General features: G+C 63.3%; 4 protein-coding genes across 8 annotated transcripts in view; 3 read left to right on the forward strand and 1 right to left on the reverse strand.

Annotated features, from left to right (window-relative positions):
- The window catches only part of LOC142598920 (butyrophilin subfamily 1 member A1-like), an 81,641-nt gene that overhangs the window by 63,475 nt on the left and 3,577 nt on the right, over window positions 1-14,589 (forward strand). The gene's annotated exons all lie outside the window — the stretch shown is intronic.
- LOC142598919 (butyrophilin subfamily 1 member A1-like) overlaps window positions 1-14,589 on the forward strand; it is an 83,490-nt gene that overhangs the window by 55,091 nt on the left and 13,810 nt on the right. The gene's annotated exons all lie outside the window — the stretch shown is intronic.
- On the forward strand, window positions 303-9,979 carry LOC142598928 (uncharacterized). Of its 5 annotated transcripts, XM_075738409.1 has the most exons (6): window positions 2,068-2,202; window positions 2,787-2,867; window positions 2,980-3,908; window positions 6,735-7,452; window positions 9,455-9,457; window positions 9,608-9,979. In XM_075738409.1, the coding sequence occupies exons 2-6, from the start codon at window positions 2,811-2,813 to the stop codon at window positions 9,950-9,952; spliced, it is 2,052 nt and encodes a 683-aa protein (XP_075594524.1). In that variant the 5' UTR covers window positions 2,068-2,202; window positions 2,787-2,810; the 3' UTR covers window positions 9,953-9,979. The 5 variants fall into 5 exon arrangements, with proteins under 5 accessions (XP_075594523.1, XP_075594520.1, XP_075594522.1 ...); XM_075738408.1 differs by lacking the exons at window positions 2,068-2,202; window positions 6,735-7,452; window positions 9,455-9,457; window positions 9,608-9,979 and adding exons at window positions 303-407; window positions 489-619; window positions 1,833-1,942 and having other exon boundaries at window positions 2,787-2,868; window positions 2,984-4,076; XM_075738405.1 differs by lacking the exons at window positions 2,068-2,202; window positions 6,735-7,452; window positions 9,455-9,457; window positions 9,608-9,979 and adding exons at window positions 303-407; window positions 489-619; window positions 1,833-1,942 and having other exon boundaries at window positions 2,980-4,076.
- The window catches only part of LOC142598948 (uncharacterized), an 89,286-nt gene continuing 86,020 nt past the window's right edge, over window positions 11,324-14,589 (reverse strand). The window contains exons 3-4 of the mRNA XM_075738461.1: window positions 14,306-14,585; window positions 11,324-12,534 (exon numbers count right to left, since the gene is read on the reverse strand). Of these exons, the coding sequence (XP_075594576.1) occupies window positions 11,409-12,534; window positions 14,306-14,585 (1,406 nt within the window). The 3' untranslated portion in view covers window positions 11,324-11,408. The remainder of the gene's footprint in view (window positions 12,535-14,305; window positions 14,586-14,589) is intronic.

The following is a 14,589-nucleotide window of genomic DNA, read 5'->3' on the forward strand; positions in this document are numbered from 1 at the left end:
GCGACTTCCTGTGTACTATCGGGCACTTCCGGTGAGCCGGATGACTTCCTGTCCATAGAGCGCCACTTCCGGCGGACTGAGTGGCGCTTCCGGTGAGCTGGATTACTTCCGGCCGATAGAGCGCGACTTCCGGCGGACCGACGGTGGCTTCCGGCACCCTGCAGCGCGGTAAGGCCCGTCCCGCAGCGCTGATGGCCGCTCCCGGGTGGTGCCGGTTCGTTCGTTTCCCTGCGGGCCCGGGAGCTTGGGAGGGTCTTTTAATGACGAGACGGGGCGAAGGCTCCCGTTTGCGTGACGCAATTCCTTGCCTGTTGACGTAATAACGGTTATTACAGGTGCAGACAGCCTCTGCTGATGCCTGTCCCGGGCTGTGGCGGCTCCGGCCGGAGGAGCTGGCGCTGGGGAAGGTAGGGCAGCAGCTGGGGGGGGGGTGGAAGGAAATGGGGGGCTGGTTCCCTCGGGGAGCCTCGTCAAGTTGGGTTTTTTAGGTAATATTGCGTCATTTGAACGGCCCGGTTAAATAACGCGCTGTCACCGAACGTCACGAGTGAACGGTTTGCTCCCAGGGAGGATTCCGGTTATCCGCGGCTGCAGGGAAAAGGAGACGAAGCGGCGAAAGGTGAGGAGGAAGGAAAGGTTAATTATTCCAAATCCTGATTGCGTATTGTGAATTAGAAACTGAATTAATTGGTGATGTAATCACCTTAACTCCGATAAGGTGGTAGTGTAGGAAGCTGCTCCCCGTTAGTGTTCTATCTCTGCGTAGTATCTGGAAATTTTTCTTGCGATGGTCTTGCTCGGGCGTTGTTAATGCGTCAGTATTGGCGTTATTAAATAAGGGGGAGACCTTAACGGTGCCCGATTGCTGTTCTAAATGTTTTTAAAATTCAATTTAATTGCGTACTACTCAAATTTAATTTGCGCTGGGTTTACTTTTATTGTAGCTCCGCTTGGAAGTAATTCATACCTGTGCTTTGGTGGGGGTTTTTTCCTGAAAAACATTTAAATTCGGGCGGTCGTGACTCTCTGTTAATTTTCTACTTTTACTTTAAATCTCAGGTTTTGAACGCTGTTAGCTCTGGTTGAGAATCGTTACCGCCTGTGAATTTTCTTAACACTTAACTTTAAACACAGCCAGTATTTAGTGACTTGGGTTTATTTCTCTTTATATAAAAATATAAAGCTTCGATTAGTGTTTCGCTTCTGAGCCAGAGCCATCATTGCCTCCGAATTTATTTACAGCTGTGTTGTTATAATTTATGTATTCAACACCCCTTATTAGCTTTCACATTCTGTTTCCATTTTAAATTCTAAAACTCTTATTTTGCTTCCGATTGGGAGTCATTAAGGCCTGCAATTTATTTAATAATGGCTATATTTAAAGTTAGCTACGTAATTGCTACCTTTATCGCTTAAAAAAAGGACTGCTTTTTTACTTTTTTTAATTACGGTACAGATTAGGAATAATTACCGCCTGGTTCATTAAGTGATAGCTGGGTTAAATTAGGTCATGACTCATCCCTAAACAACATATATTTTATTTGCACTGTAACGTTTCAATCCTCGCTTTACTTCTAAGCGGGATTAACTAGCTTATTATAATAAAAATAAATAGATTTATTTTTTAATACTAACTAGAGTTGTTTCTCTACAGATATTAAACCCAATTAGTGCTCTCTAACTTTTATTTTGCTGCTCGTAATTTTATAATATAATTTAGGAGTAATCACAGTCTGTAAAGTTTCGCGCAATAGCTGGAGTCTAGGCGTTATTTACTCGTAAAGACTGTTCTAGCTACTGTTGCTTAAGTTTTTATTCTAAATGTTTTAAAGTAAATAATAGGCAGTAAAAAACCGGAATAACGGAAACGTCCCCGCTGCCGGAGACGCCGCCACCCGCTCCCTTGCTGCGGCGTCGTACGTCGCGCCCACAACCCGGTCAGGTCGGTAATTAAACTTAATTGTATTGGGTGGAACGCAAACTTTTCTTTACGTAGATATAAATAAGCTGAGATTATATGAAGCGACGTGGGAAAGTAGTTCATTAAACGTACCTACAGGAACGACGCGCTTGAGTTTTTCTGTCTGGAAAAGAAAAGACGGCGCTGTTGGCGTTTGCATCCGCCGAGACTGCACTGCCGGGCTGGCACCGACGCTGCCTTCGGACAGGGCAGGCTGCCAGAGCAGAATTCCATCGCGTAAGGTTCCTTCTCTGAAATATCCCCGGCTGCAGAGCGAATTATTCGCCATAAATCACCAACGGTGCCTCCCAGTCGTCCAGATTCCCGAGGTTTCTCCAGCCGACTCCCGTAACGGGGTCCCAAAGGACAAAAAACACGAGAGTAGGGCTGAAACAAACAACAACAACAACAAAAAAAAAAAAGAAAAATCAGAAACTGCCGAGCGCTGCGGCTGGAACAGCAGTAAAGGACAGAAAAACGCCTCGGGAGGGGTGTTGAGGGGCCGGGGGGGCTCAGAGCAGAGCGCGGCGGTCCTCTGGGGATCCTGCCTGGCAGCAGGGAGCAGCGAGTGGGTGCTCCAGGGTCAGCGAGGCCCCGGGAAGGACTCGGGGGGGGGTGGGGGGGGGGGGTCTGAAGTGGGCTCTGCTGAGCCAAAAAGGGGCCTGGGGGAGCGCAGCTGCCCTTCAGAGAGCCCCGGCCGCTCCCGGGGTGCCGGCAGCCCCCGTGCCGCTGATGCTGGGGTGTTGGAAGGGGGGGCCCAGCCCTGAAACCGCCCCTCTCGGGCAAGCCCACCCCCCCTCCCCGATTCCTCTTCTCCTCTCCCCAGGGGACGCAGCGCTCCCGGCCCCGCATGGACCCGAGCGCCCGCAGCCCCGAGGCAGGAGCGAACCGGGGAGACGCCGGAGCAGGTACCGGGACGGTGCTGGGCTCGGCGTCGGGCTCGGCAGCGTCGGCACCCCCTCCCCATCCCGTCCCTACCCTCCCGGGCGCCGTCGCCTCATCGCCCGTCGTCTTCCCCGGCAGGTGACGCGCAGGAGGAGCTCACGGAGACGGGGGACACATCCCCCGGGCAGGAGACGGAGCAGGAACGCGACGGAAGCAGCGGGACGTCGCGGTCGTGCCCCAACACGTGCGAGGCGTGCGGGAAGAGCTTCAGCCTGCGTTCCAACCTGCTGACCCACCGCCGCAGCCACCTGGGCGAACGGCCCTACGCCTGCCCGGAGTGCGGGCGCTGCTTCGGGCAGAGCTCCCACCTCCTCACCCACCAACGGCTTCACACCGGCGAACGGCCCTACCGTTGCCGCGACTGCGGCCGAAGCTTCAACGTTAACTCGGACCTGGTGAAGCACCGGCGGACGCACACGGGCGAACGGCCCTACCCCTGCCCCGAGTGCGGGCGTCGTTTCGGCAGCAGCTCCAACCTCACTCGGCACCAACGGCTTCACACTGGCGAACGACCCTACCGCTGCCCCGACTGCGGCGAGAGTTTTCGGGACTGCCCGTCGCTCACCATCCACCGACGCGCCCACACCGGCGAGCGGCCCTACCCCTGCCCGGCCTGCGGCAAAGCTTTCACCGACAGCTCGCTGCTGGCCAAACACCAACGCACTCACCGCGCCGAGAAATCCTTCGCCTGCCCCGATTGCGGCAAAAGCTTCTCCACCAGCTCCTACCTGCTGCGGCACCGTCGAACCCACCTGCCCGAGAAGCCGTACCGCTGCGGGGAGTGCGGCCGCGGCTACAGCCAATTCGCCCACCTCACCACCCACCAACGCGTCCACACCGGCGAGCGGCCTTACGTCTGCCCCGACTGCCGCAAGAGCTTCACCACCAGCTCTGCGCTCACCAAACACAAGCGCGTCCACACCGGCGAGCGACCCTACGTCTGCCCCGACTGCGGCAAGAGCTTCACCCAGAGCTCCAACGTCATCACCCACTGGCGCCTGCGGCACGGAAAATCCCTCTGACCGTTTCCCGTGCCGCCCCGGCGTCCCCTCCCCGAGGTTTTTGGGGTTGGTTTGTTTTTTTTTTTCCTGTGTGGTGTTCGGTAATAAAATCTGCCATCCCGCAGTGGCGGCCACCGGCGCGCGGCTGGGTCGGGGTGGCGGGCGGCGGATCTGGGGTGAAGCGTCGTCGAGACGCGCCGTCCGGCGCTGGGGGGTTTGTCAAAACTCCTGAGCCCTCCCTGCCGAACGGCGGCCGGCCGCCGTTGTTTCACGGGTGGGGGAAAGCGAAGGAATTCGGTGCGTTTCACCCGAAAAGGGATGCGGAGGTTGGGGCGCAAGGTGGGTCGCTGAGTTTTGGGTGTTGGAGGCGCCTTCTGGCTCGCCGCCGACCCCCGCGGCTCCCGCCGTCTCTTTTTGAGGCCGACACGGGGGCGGCTCGGAGACGGGGGGATCCCCGGGGTCCCCCCCCCGGCCGCAGCTCTCCCAGGATGTCAGACGATTGGGGGGGGGGGGGGTGAAGCGGCCGAGGCGGGTCCAGACCCGGCAGGATAAATCCCCCCCCCCCGGGAAGCCGAGCGGGCCGGGCTGGATCTCCGCCAGAGGTGGGGGGGGGGGGGTGTTGGGCACCCACCTCCCCGCGTCCCCTCCGGAGCGGGAGGACCCCCAAGGGTGGGGGGTGGGGGGTCTGGTCACCTTTGCGTGTCCCTTGCTGTCACCCTGCGGAGGCAGGGCTGCACCCGGACGGGGTGGGGGGGACAACGGGGGGACGGGGAGGGGGATACAGGTGGGAGGAGGGACGGGGGTGAGGATGAGGATGGGGACGGGGATGGGGGTGAAGATGAGGACAAGGACGAGGATGAGAATGGGGACGAGGATGAGGATGGGCATGCAGGTGGGAGGAGGGATGAGGACAGGGATGAAGACGGGGATGAGGAAGAGGAGGAGGACAGGGATGGCAACGGGAATGAGGGTGAGGATGAGGACAGGGATGAAGATGAGGACAGGGCTGGCAACCGGAATGAGGATGGGGATGACGGGGATGAGGATGAGGACAGGGATGAAGATGAAGACAGGGACGGGGAAGAGGAGGAGGACAGGGCTGGCAACAGGAATGAGGATGAGGATGAGGACAGGGATGTGGATGGGCACACAGGTGGGAGGAAGGATGGGGATGAGGAGGAGGATGAGGATGGGGATGAGGAGGAGGATGAGGAGGGCAGAAGCAGCCCACCCCCCGTCTCCCCCCACCCCCGCCGGCAGGGATGGAGGATGGAGGATGGAGGATGAGGGGGGGGGATGAAGCTCCGCCGCTCCTCGCCCCCGCTTCCCTCCGCACCTCCCCGGTGACGGCGGCGGAGGCTGAACTTCCTGGGTCACCGGCGGCTCCTCCATCCGGGAGCCGGGGCGGAGCAGCCCGAAGGCGGCCGGCGGCTCTTCCCCGAGCAGCCGGGACCGCGGCAGCCCCAGGTCGGGGGGGGGGGGGGGGGGGGGGGGGGGGGGGGGGGCGGACGGGGACCCCCCCGGACACGGGACCCCCGGAGCATCACCCCGAGCATCACCCCCCCCCCCCCACCTTCCCCCGGTTCCGCTCCCCCCACACACCCCCCCCCCCGGCAGGTACCGGGGGGTCCCCCCCGCGCTCCGAGGGGAGATGCTCGGACCCCGCATCCCCGTCCGAGCGCAGCGCGGGTGGTCCGGCTAGCGACAACCCCCCCGCCCCCCGCCATACCCACCGAATCATCCGCCCGGTTAACGGGGACCGCGACAAGCTCCGTTCCCCGCATCGGGGGGTGGGGGTGTGTGTGTGTGGGGGGGGTACCCCTGAACACCCCCCCCCCCCCTTTCCCTCTCTTGCAGGTGCTGCTGGGTTTCGAAGCGGCGTCGGCATCATGCAGGACGGCTACGAGTCCCTGATCCTGCTGGGTAAGGCCGGCGGCGTCGCACGCTCGCGCCAGCGTGCCGACACCTGCCCCGCCGCGCGCCGGTGCTTCGCCGCCAAAAAAAAAAAAAAAATAAAATAAAATAAAATAAATAAAAAGCCGGTTATCGCCTTTCTCTCCTAGCTGCTCGCCTGAACCCAAAAATGCCGTGTTTCCTTTAGAAAGTACATATATATATATATCTTTTTTATCTCTATATATCTTTTTTTATGTCTATATATCTTTTTTATGTATATATATCTTTTTTATCTATATATCTTTTTTATATCTTTTTTATCTCTATATATCTTTTTTATATATTTTTTTTTTAATATATATATATGCATAGCATTTAATAACCGCCATGTAACGGACCCGTAACAAACCCAATATCTTCCCCCCCCCCCCCGCCATTTTTCCGGAGCAGACTTCCCAATTCCCAAACCCAACGTCATCTCCCGGCTGGAGCTGGAGGAAGAGCTGGGGGTGCCGGATCCGAACGATTCCAAGGAATGGGAAATCCTCAGGGTGGCCCCCGCAGGTGAGGACGGACGGGACGCAGGTTTGGGGTGTCGTCCGGGGTGTCCCTTGGGATTTTTTTGGGCTCCCCCACCCCCCACCCCCACAAAATGTCACCGCGTCGTCTCTCTCTCTGCAGATGACGGGACGGGGAGCGAGAACGAGGAGGAGGAGGGTCCCGAACCGGACGGCCCCGAGATGGCGGAGCTGGACGTCATCCTGTCGCGGGGGGCCGAGGAGGGCGTCCCCCAATCCCCCGTGCTCGGGGACGCCTGCCAAAGCCGCTGCGACCCACCCTGGGACCCCCGGGATCCCCCCGAGGAACATCTGACGCGTCCCCCCCCGCGGCGGCGCGGTGACCGGCGGTCGAGGGGGTCGACGGGCGCGAAGGGGGGACGCCCCGAAAACCTGCCGGCAGTGCGAGAAAACCTTTTCCCGACGGTCGGAGCTGCTGATCCACCAACGGTTGCACACGGGGGAAAAACCCTACAAGTGCCTGGACTGCGGGAAGAGCTTCACCCGCAGCTCGAACCGCAACGCCCACCAACGCATCCACAGCGGGGACAGACCCTACAAGTGCCCCGACTGCGGGAAAAGCTTCGGCCAGAGCTCGGACCTGGCGAAACACCAGCGGCTGCACGCCGGCGAACGTCCCTACGCTTGCGCCAAATGCGGGAAGAGCTTCAGCTGGAGCTCCGATCTCGTCGTTCACCAACGCATCCATACCGGCGAACGACCCTACAAGTGCCCCCAATGCGGGAAGAGTTTCAACCGTAGCTCCAACCTCAACACGCACCAGAGGACCCACCTGGGCGAACGGCCCTACAAATGCGCCGACTGCGGCAAGAGCTTCAGCTACAGCTCGGCGTTCCTCAAGCACCAACGCACCCACACCGGCGAGAAACCTTACCAGTGCAACGGTTGCGGCAAGAGTTTCTTCGAAAGTTCGGCGCTCATCCGCCACCAACGCATCCACACCGGCGAGACCCCCTACCAGTGCCCGCACTGCGGGAAGAGCTTCAAGCAGAGCTCGGCGCTCATCACCCACCTCCGTACCCACACCGGCGAGAAGCCCTACCAGTGCGGCGATTGCGGCAAGAGCTTCATCGTCAGCTCGGCGCTCATCAGGCACCAGCGGGTTCATCTGGGATAGGCGCCCGACGCTGGGGGGTTTTTTGGGGTGTGGGGTGGGGGGTGGGGGGTGGGGGGCGCTGAGATGGATGGGGCTGGATGCGGCTCGGGGGAACGCCGGGGGCTTACGGCCGCGCCGGTGGGGTGGGGGGAGCGGGAGATGCGCCGAGCTGTGCCGGCAACCGAGATCTCCACCCCTCCCTGCCCAAGTCCTGAGCCCGAGGGAGCGGAGCCGCGGTGGGGACGGACTCGAGGGGACGTTTCGCTTCTCCCGCCCGCAACAACAGGGACGCGGCACCAGCACCGGCTGCCCGCGGCGATTCCCCGGCCGCGGCGGTGGGAAGCCCGTGCCGGGCGGGTGGCCGATGTCTCGCGACGCTTCGAGCCGCCTTTGCGTCGTGCCGTGGCCGTCGTGTAGATGGGGCCGAGCCCTTTACCTGTCTGTGTGTGTGGGGGGGTGGGGTGGGGGGGGGGGAAAGGGGGGGGGGTGGAAAGGGGAGGGGGGGGGACACCCCAAAGCGGAGCCTCACGCCGCGGCTTTCTCCTCCCTGCGTGAGCACGAAGGGTCCCGTCACTCCTCGATTCGGCGACGGCCGTCTGCAACGGGGCTGTCGGAGCAGCCGACGCCGCGACGCTTGGAGCGGGACCCCCCCCCCGGGGTGGTGGTGGGGGGGGTTGTGTGTGTGTGTCCCCCCGTTTCATTCCCCGCTGCCCTAGTAAAGAATCGTTGTTCGCCGGCCATGGGCTCCGCACGCCTCTGTGTTTCGGGGGGGGGGGGGGGGGTGTCAAAATCCGTGGGGACCCCCTTGCCCGCGCCATCGTGTGTGTGTGTGTGTCCCCCTCCATGAGCTTCCCCATCCGGATGAGGATGAGGAGGGGGCTGATGCTGGGGGGAGGGGGGGGGGAGACAGACACAGGGTCGGGGTCTGGGGGGGTGATGGGGGGGGATGGGGAGTGGGGGGGATGGGGAGTGGGGGGATGGGGCTGGGGGGGGGGGATGGGGATTAGGGGGGGGGCCGGGGTCTCCCCCTCGCCGCCTTCCTCGGAGCAGCCCCCGGGGGTTGAACTTCCTGGGTCAGCGCTGCCGCCGCCGCCTCCATTGTCCGCCCGGCACCGGCGAGGCCCCGGCACCGCCCGGACGGGGCGAACGGGGGGGTTTTGGGGGGGGGGGAGGGAGGGGGGGGAGCGGATAAAAGGGGGGAAAAGGGTTTGGGGGGGGGGGGGTGGGGGGGAAACCGGGACCAGGGACCGGGGCGGGAACCGCAGCGTACCGGGACACCGCGGGAAGGGGGGGGGGGGTCGGGGGGGGGGGGGGGGGGGGGGGGGGGGGGCAGCCGAACCCGGGAGGGGGGGTGGGGGGGGGGTATTTGGGCATCGCCCCCCCCCCCAAGTCTGAGCCGGGGGGGTGCCGGTTCCGGTGGGAGCGACGCGCTCAGCGCCGGCTTCTCCCGTTGTCGCTGCAGGTAGCGGGGGACACCCCCCCCCACCCCCCCCCAAAAAAAAAAAAAAAAAGTGCCACCCACCCCCCACCCCACACCCCACACCCCCCCGTCACCATGTCACCGAAGCGCTGCAGAGGGTCCGTAGCCCCCCAAGCCGACCACGGCAAGGTCACCGGCACCGTCGCCGCCACGGAGGCCGAAACCGTGTCCCGCGGCCGCGGCGGGCGAAAACGGAAGGAGACGGTGGTCCGTCAGCGCGCGGCCGGCGGGGAGCACCCCAACATCTGCGTGGAGTGCGGCAAGAGCTTCGCCCAGAGCGCGGCGTTGGCGTCGCACCGGCGTAGCCACGGAGGGGAGAAACCCTTCGCCTGCCTCGACTGCGGCAAAAGTTTCGGTCTGGGAGCCAACCTGCTCCGGCATCGGCGAACCCACGCCGGCGGCAACCCGCGAAGCTGCCGGGACTGCGGGAAGGAGGTGGGCGCCGGTAGCGTCGTCGCCGGATCGGCACCGCGTCCTCCCGGCCAGAAACCGTACAAGTGCGTCGACTGCGGGAAAAGCTTCGGCCGCCCCAAGCAGCCCCCCGGCAACTCCCCGGCGAAACGACGTCGACGGGACGACGCCGGCGGTGAAAAGCCGCCGACCGTGGCCATCCCCAACACTTGCGCCGAATGTTGGCAAAGCTTCAGCCAGAATTCGGATTTGGTGAAGCACATGCGTATCCACACCGGCGAGAAACCGTACGCCTGCCCGCACTGCGGCAAACGCTTCAACGTCAGCTCCAACCTCATCCGCCACCAACGCATCCACACCGGCGAGAAACCGTACGCCTGCGCCGACTGCGGCAAGAGCTTCACCGACAAATCCACCCTCACCCAGCACCGACGCATCCACACCGGCGAGAAACCGTACGCCTGCGCCTACTGCGGCAAGACCTTCAGCCGGAGCTCGCATCACAAACGACATCAGCGAACCCACGCCGGGCAAAACCCCGTCTCCCTCCTGCCCCTCTGGCCGTACCCCAGCCAGCCCTGCTAGGGGGTTTGGGGGGCAGGGGGGGACACACACACAACACGGGGGGGGGGGATTGGGGGGGGGGGGGGGTTTCGGCACGGCCGACGGCGCCGGGGTACGGCGCGGCGCGTGCCGGAGGGGCCGTTGGGATGAGGAGTAGCGGGATGAGCCGTAAGGCTGGTAGGGGGGATTATGGGGGGGGGGGGGCGGGGGGTGGTTTGGGATGGGGAGGGGGCGTAGCGGTTGGGTCGGTAGCGACTGTAGAACAGAGTAACACAAAAAAAACAAAAAACACCCCAAAAATTTGAATAATAATTACTTCTCCTTCGTTGCTCTCGTCGTTATTACTCCGTCCCGCTCTCGCTGTCGTTTGAGGAAAAAACCGAAGGGGGGGGGGGGGTGAGGGGGGGGGGCACGCTTGGAATAAGGGGTGTCTGGAAACATCTGGGTGTGTGTCACCCCCCCCGTCCCCGCCACAGCTGGAGCCTGCCCGCGCGCGTACATCTGTACGTAAAAAAACCCCCAAAAAAGGTGAAATCCCTGTTCTGCACCATCAGCACCGGGATGGTGAAATTTTGGGGGGGGGGGGCTCCTGCTGCAAAACACCCCCCCCCAGTGCTGCAAAACACTCAGGGCCCCAAAATCCAGTTGGTTTTTTTATATATATATATATATTTTTTTATACATACATATATGGTGGGGTTCCTGGGGGGGGGGGACCATACACCCCACCCTGCTCCCTTTTTTCAGGCCCTTTTGGGATTTTTTTTTTTCTTTTTTGCGGGTGACAACCCCCCCCCTCGGCTGCGACGTCCCCTTCACGGCGCTTCGCCCCCCGGGAGAGACGCGGCTGAGCCGGGAGCGGCACCGGGAAAGGGGGGGGGGGGGGGGGGGGGGCGCAGGGCAGGGCCCCCCCACACACACCACCCCCCCCCCCCCGCCAGACACGGGACCGGGGGTGCTCCGCTGCGCCGGCACCGTAAAAAACACCAAAATCCCCAGAACGGGGCTAAAAATAGAGCCCGGGGGGGGGGAAGGGGGGGGGTTGGGGGGTCCCGGGGCTGTTCCCCACCCTCAGTGCCCCAAACCCCCCCAGACCCCCCCCCCACCCCCCCCCCAGCCTCCCGCCAGCTCCGTCCTGCCCCTGCCACCGTCGGCATCCGGCGTCGTCGCACCTCCCTCTGCTCCGAAAACACTCCAAAAAAAACCTCAAACTTCCAAAAAAAAAAAAAAAAAAAGACACTATTTTATTTATTTTATTAAGTTTGGGTCAGTTTGGGTTGGTTTGGGTTTGGTTTGGGTTGGTTTTTTTTTTTTAATACTTGGGAAATTTTTAATTTTTTTTTTTAACCCCCGGGGAAACCCAAAATGATGGAGGAAAAAAACCCCAAAATTAAAAAAAAAAAAAATAAACCCAGCCTAAATCCAGGCGAAGCTCAGAGCCCCCGAAGAAAATTGAGGAGAAAAGAGAGGATTTTGATTAACTCCGCTGGAAAGGGCTCCCTCCCCGGGCTCCCTCCCCGGTCCGAGCGCGTTGCACCCCACAAATATGGGGGGGGGTGGATATTTGCCCCGCCGGACACGGCGGCTCCGACCTCGCGGCTCCGGTAAATTTGCCGTCCTGGTTACGTCCGTACGACCCAACCGAAGCGTCGGGGTTGGGGGGGGGGGGGTGGGAAACGCCGCCGGCGCCGGTGCCGGTTAGAAACCGTGGGGCGCGCAGGTCCAGAGGGGCAGGGGGGGGGTCGTCGGCGTGGGTCCGCTCGTGGCGTTTGTGATGCGAGCTCCGGCTGAAGGTCTTGCCGCAGACGGCGCAGCGGTACGGTTTCTCGCCGGTGTGGACGCGTCGGTGCTGGGTGAGGGTGGATTTGTCGGTGAAGCTCTTGCCGCAGTCGGCGCAGGCGTACGGTTTCTCGCCGGTGTGGATGCGGCGATGGCGGGTGAGGTTGGAGCTGACGCTGAAGCGTTTGCCGCAGTGCGGGCAGGCGTACGGTTTCTCGCCGGTGTGGATACGCATGTGCTTCACCAAATCCGAGCTCTGGCCGAAACTTTGCCAACACTCGGCGCAAGTGTTGGGCACCTCGACGGCCGACGGCTCCTTCCCGCCTTTGGCATCCTCGGGTTTGGCCGACGACGGCGGCGACTCGGTGCCGCCGCGACGGTCGCATCGTCCGCGCCCTTTGGCGGGTGGGTTACGGAGATGCCGCTTGCGGTGGGAGCTCCGGCTGAAGCTCTTGCCGCAGTCGGCGCAGCGGTACGGTTTCTCGCCGGTGTGGACGCGTTGGTGTTGGGTGAGGGTGGATTTGTCGGCGAAGCTTTTGCCGCACGCCGGGCAGCGGTAGGGTTTTTCACCGGTGTGGATTCGGCGATGACGGACGAAGTTGGAGCTGACGCGGAAACTCTTGCCGCAGTAACCGCAGGCGTAAGGCGCTTCGCCGGTGTGGATGCGCCGGTGGGTGATGAGCGTCGAGCTCTGCCGGAAGCTTTTGCCGCAATCGCCGCAGACGAAGGGTTTGGCGCCGGTGTGGATGCGTTGGTGGTTCACCAGGTCCGAGCCGTGCAGGAAACTCTTCCCGCATTCCGAACACAAATTGGGGCGATCGCCCTTGGCCCGGGGAAGGAAACGAGTCGCCGCTTCCTCTTCCTCTTCCTCTTCCTCCTCTTCTTCCTCGTGCTCGGGGGGGCCGCGTTTCGGCTTCTCCGCTTTCCGCTTCTTCTTCTTCTCCGGGCTCTTGCCCGCGGCACCCCGGGGTTTTCGGGGGGACATGATGGGGGTCACCCCAAAAAATGGGGGGGGGGGGGTGTGAGATCAGCCGCGAGCTCTCGGCTGGGTCCGGGGGGGGGGGTTTGGGGGGGGATGGAGCCTCGTCGGTGAGATGGATGGATGGGGGGGGGGGGGCACCCCACAGGTTGGGGGGGGGCAGTGGGGGGGGGGCACCCCACAGGTTGGGGGGGGGCAGTGGGGGGGGGCACCCCACAGGTTGGGGGGGGCAGTGGGGGGGGGCACCCCACAGGTTGGGGGGGGCAGTGGAGGGTCCCGGCCCCTCGCAGCACCGTGGGGGGGGGGGGGGGGGTGTCGGGGCTGCCCCACTCCGCGATCCCGGGGGGGGCGGCGGGGGGGGGGGGGGGGGGTCAGCAGTGGAGGGGGGAGGGGGGGGTCGGGCAGTTGGGGGGGGGGAGGGGGGGTCGCTGCCCGCGCGGCTCCGCCCGGCTCCGGCCGACAATGGAGGCGGCGGTGCCTGACCCAGGAAGCTCAAACCGCGACATCCTCCCCCCACCCCCACCCCCCTCCCGACAGCGCGACACCCCCCCGATACCCCCCCACCCCCACCCGTGGGCAGCCGCTCCCGGGGTCCCCACCCCTCCCCCCCCCAAAAGGGCAGGGCGCACCCCCGGAGCGGGGGGGGGAGGGGTGGAACATGGGGGGTCCCTTCAGCCCCTCCCCCACTGTGCCCCCCAAATCCCGCGTGGGGTCAGTGCCCCTCCCCCCCATCTACAAACGTGGGGTTCAGCCCCCACTCGGGGGGGGGGGCAGGAGGACCCTGGGGGTGCACGCTGCTCTGACACCCCCCCCCCCCAAAAAAAAATATTCCTCATTGAGGGGAATTTCCCCCAAATTTCCCCCAGAAAGGACGAGCCGGGGGGGGGGAGGGGAGGGGATTGGGGGGGGGATGGTCCAGGACCCCCCAGCTCGAGCGGCGCCACAGCCGGGGCGAAGACCCCCCCCCCCCCCCCCCAACCCCACAACCCAGGGGAGACCCCCCCCCCCCCCCAGGGACGGAGGAAGGTTGAACACGGTAATTAAGAGCTTCCTAACGAGGCGAGAGAGGGTCCCCCCGGCGCAGCGTCCCAAGGGCTGTCACCGGGGCGGCATCGGCATCACCGGGGCGGCGCTGATGTCACCGGGGCAGCGCTGATGTCACTGGGGCAGTGCTGATGTCACCGGGGCGGCACTGACGTCACCGGTGGCGCCAACATCACGGGCGGCGCTGACATCACCAGGGCAGCGCTGACGTCACCGGCGGCATCGGCATCACCGGGGCGGCGCTGATGTCACCCAGGCAGCGCTGACATCACCGGCAGCATCGGCGTCACCAGGGCGGCGCTGACGTCACCAGGGCAGCGCTGACGTCACCGGCGGCATCAGCATCACACCGGGGTGGCATCGGCATCACTGGGGCGGTGCTGACATCACGGGCAGCACTGATGTCACCGGTGGCACTGACGTCAAACGGTGGCGCTGACATCACGGGCGGCACCAATGTCACGAGCGGCGCCGACGTCACCGGCGGCGTCAGCGTTACCGGGGCGGCGCCGCCCGTTCACCGGCGTCCTCAGAAGGGCCGGGGGGCGAACGCCAGGAGGGGCCCGTCCCCGCGGTGAATCTTCTCGTGGCGCTTGTGGTGCGAGCTGTGGCTGAAGCCCTTGCCGCAGACGGCGCAGACGTACGGCTTCTCGCCGGTGTGGGTGCGTCGGTGCTGGGTGAGGGTGGATTTGTCGGTGAAGCTCTTGCCGCAGTCGGCGCAGGCGTACGGCTTCTCGCCGGTGTGGATGCGGCGATGGCGGAAGAGGTTGGAGCTGACGCTGAAGCGTTTGCCGCAGTGACCGCACTGGAACGGTTTCTCGCCGGTGTGGATACGCATGTGTTTCACCAAATCGGC

The sequence above is a fragment of the Balearica regulorum genome, chromosome 32 (genome assembly GCF_011004875.1).
Source record: "Balearica regulorum gibbericeps isolate bBalReg1 chromosome 32, bBalReg1.pri, whole genome shotgun sequence".
Lineage (NCBI taxonomy): Eukaryota > Metazoa > Chordata > Aves > Gruiformes > Gruidae > Balearica > Balearica regulorum.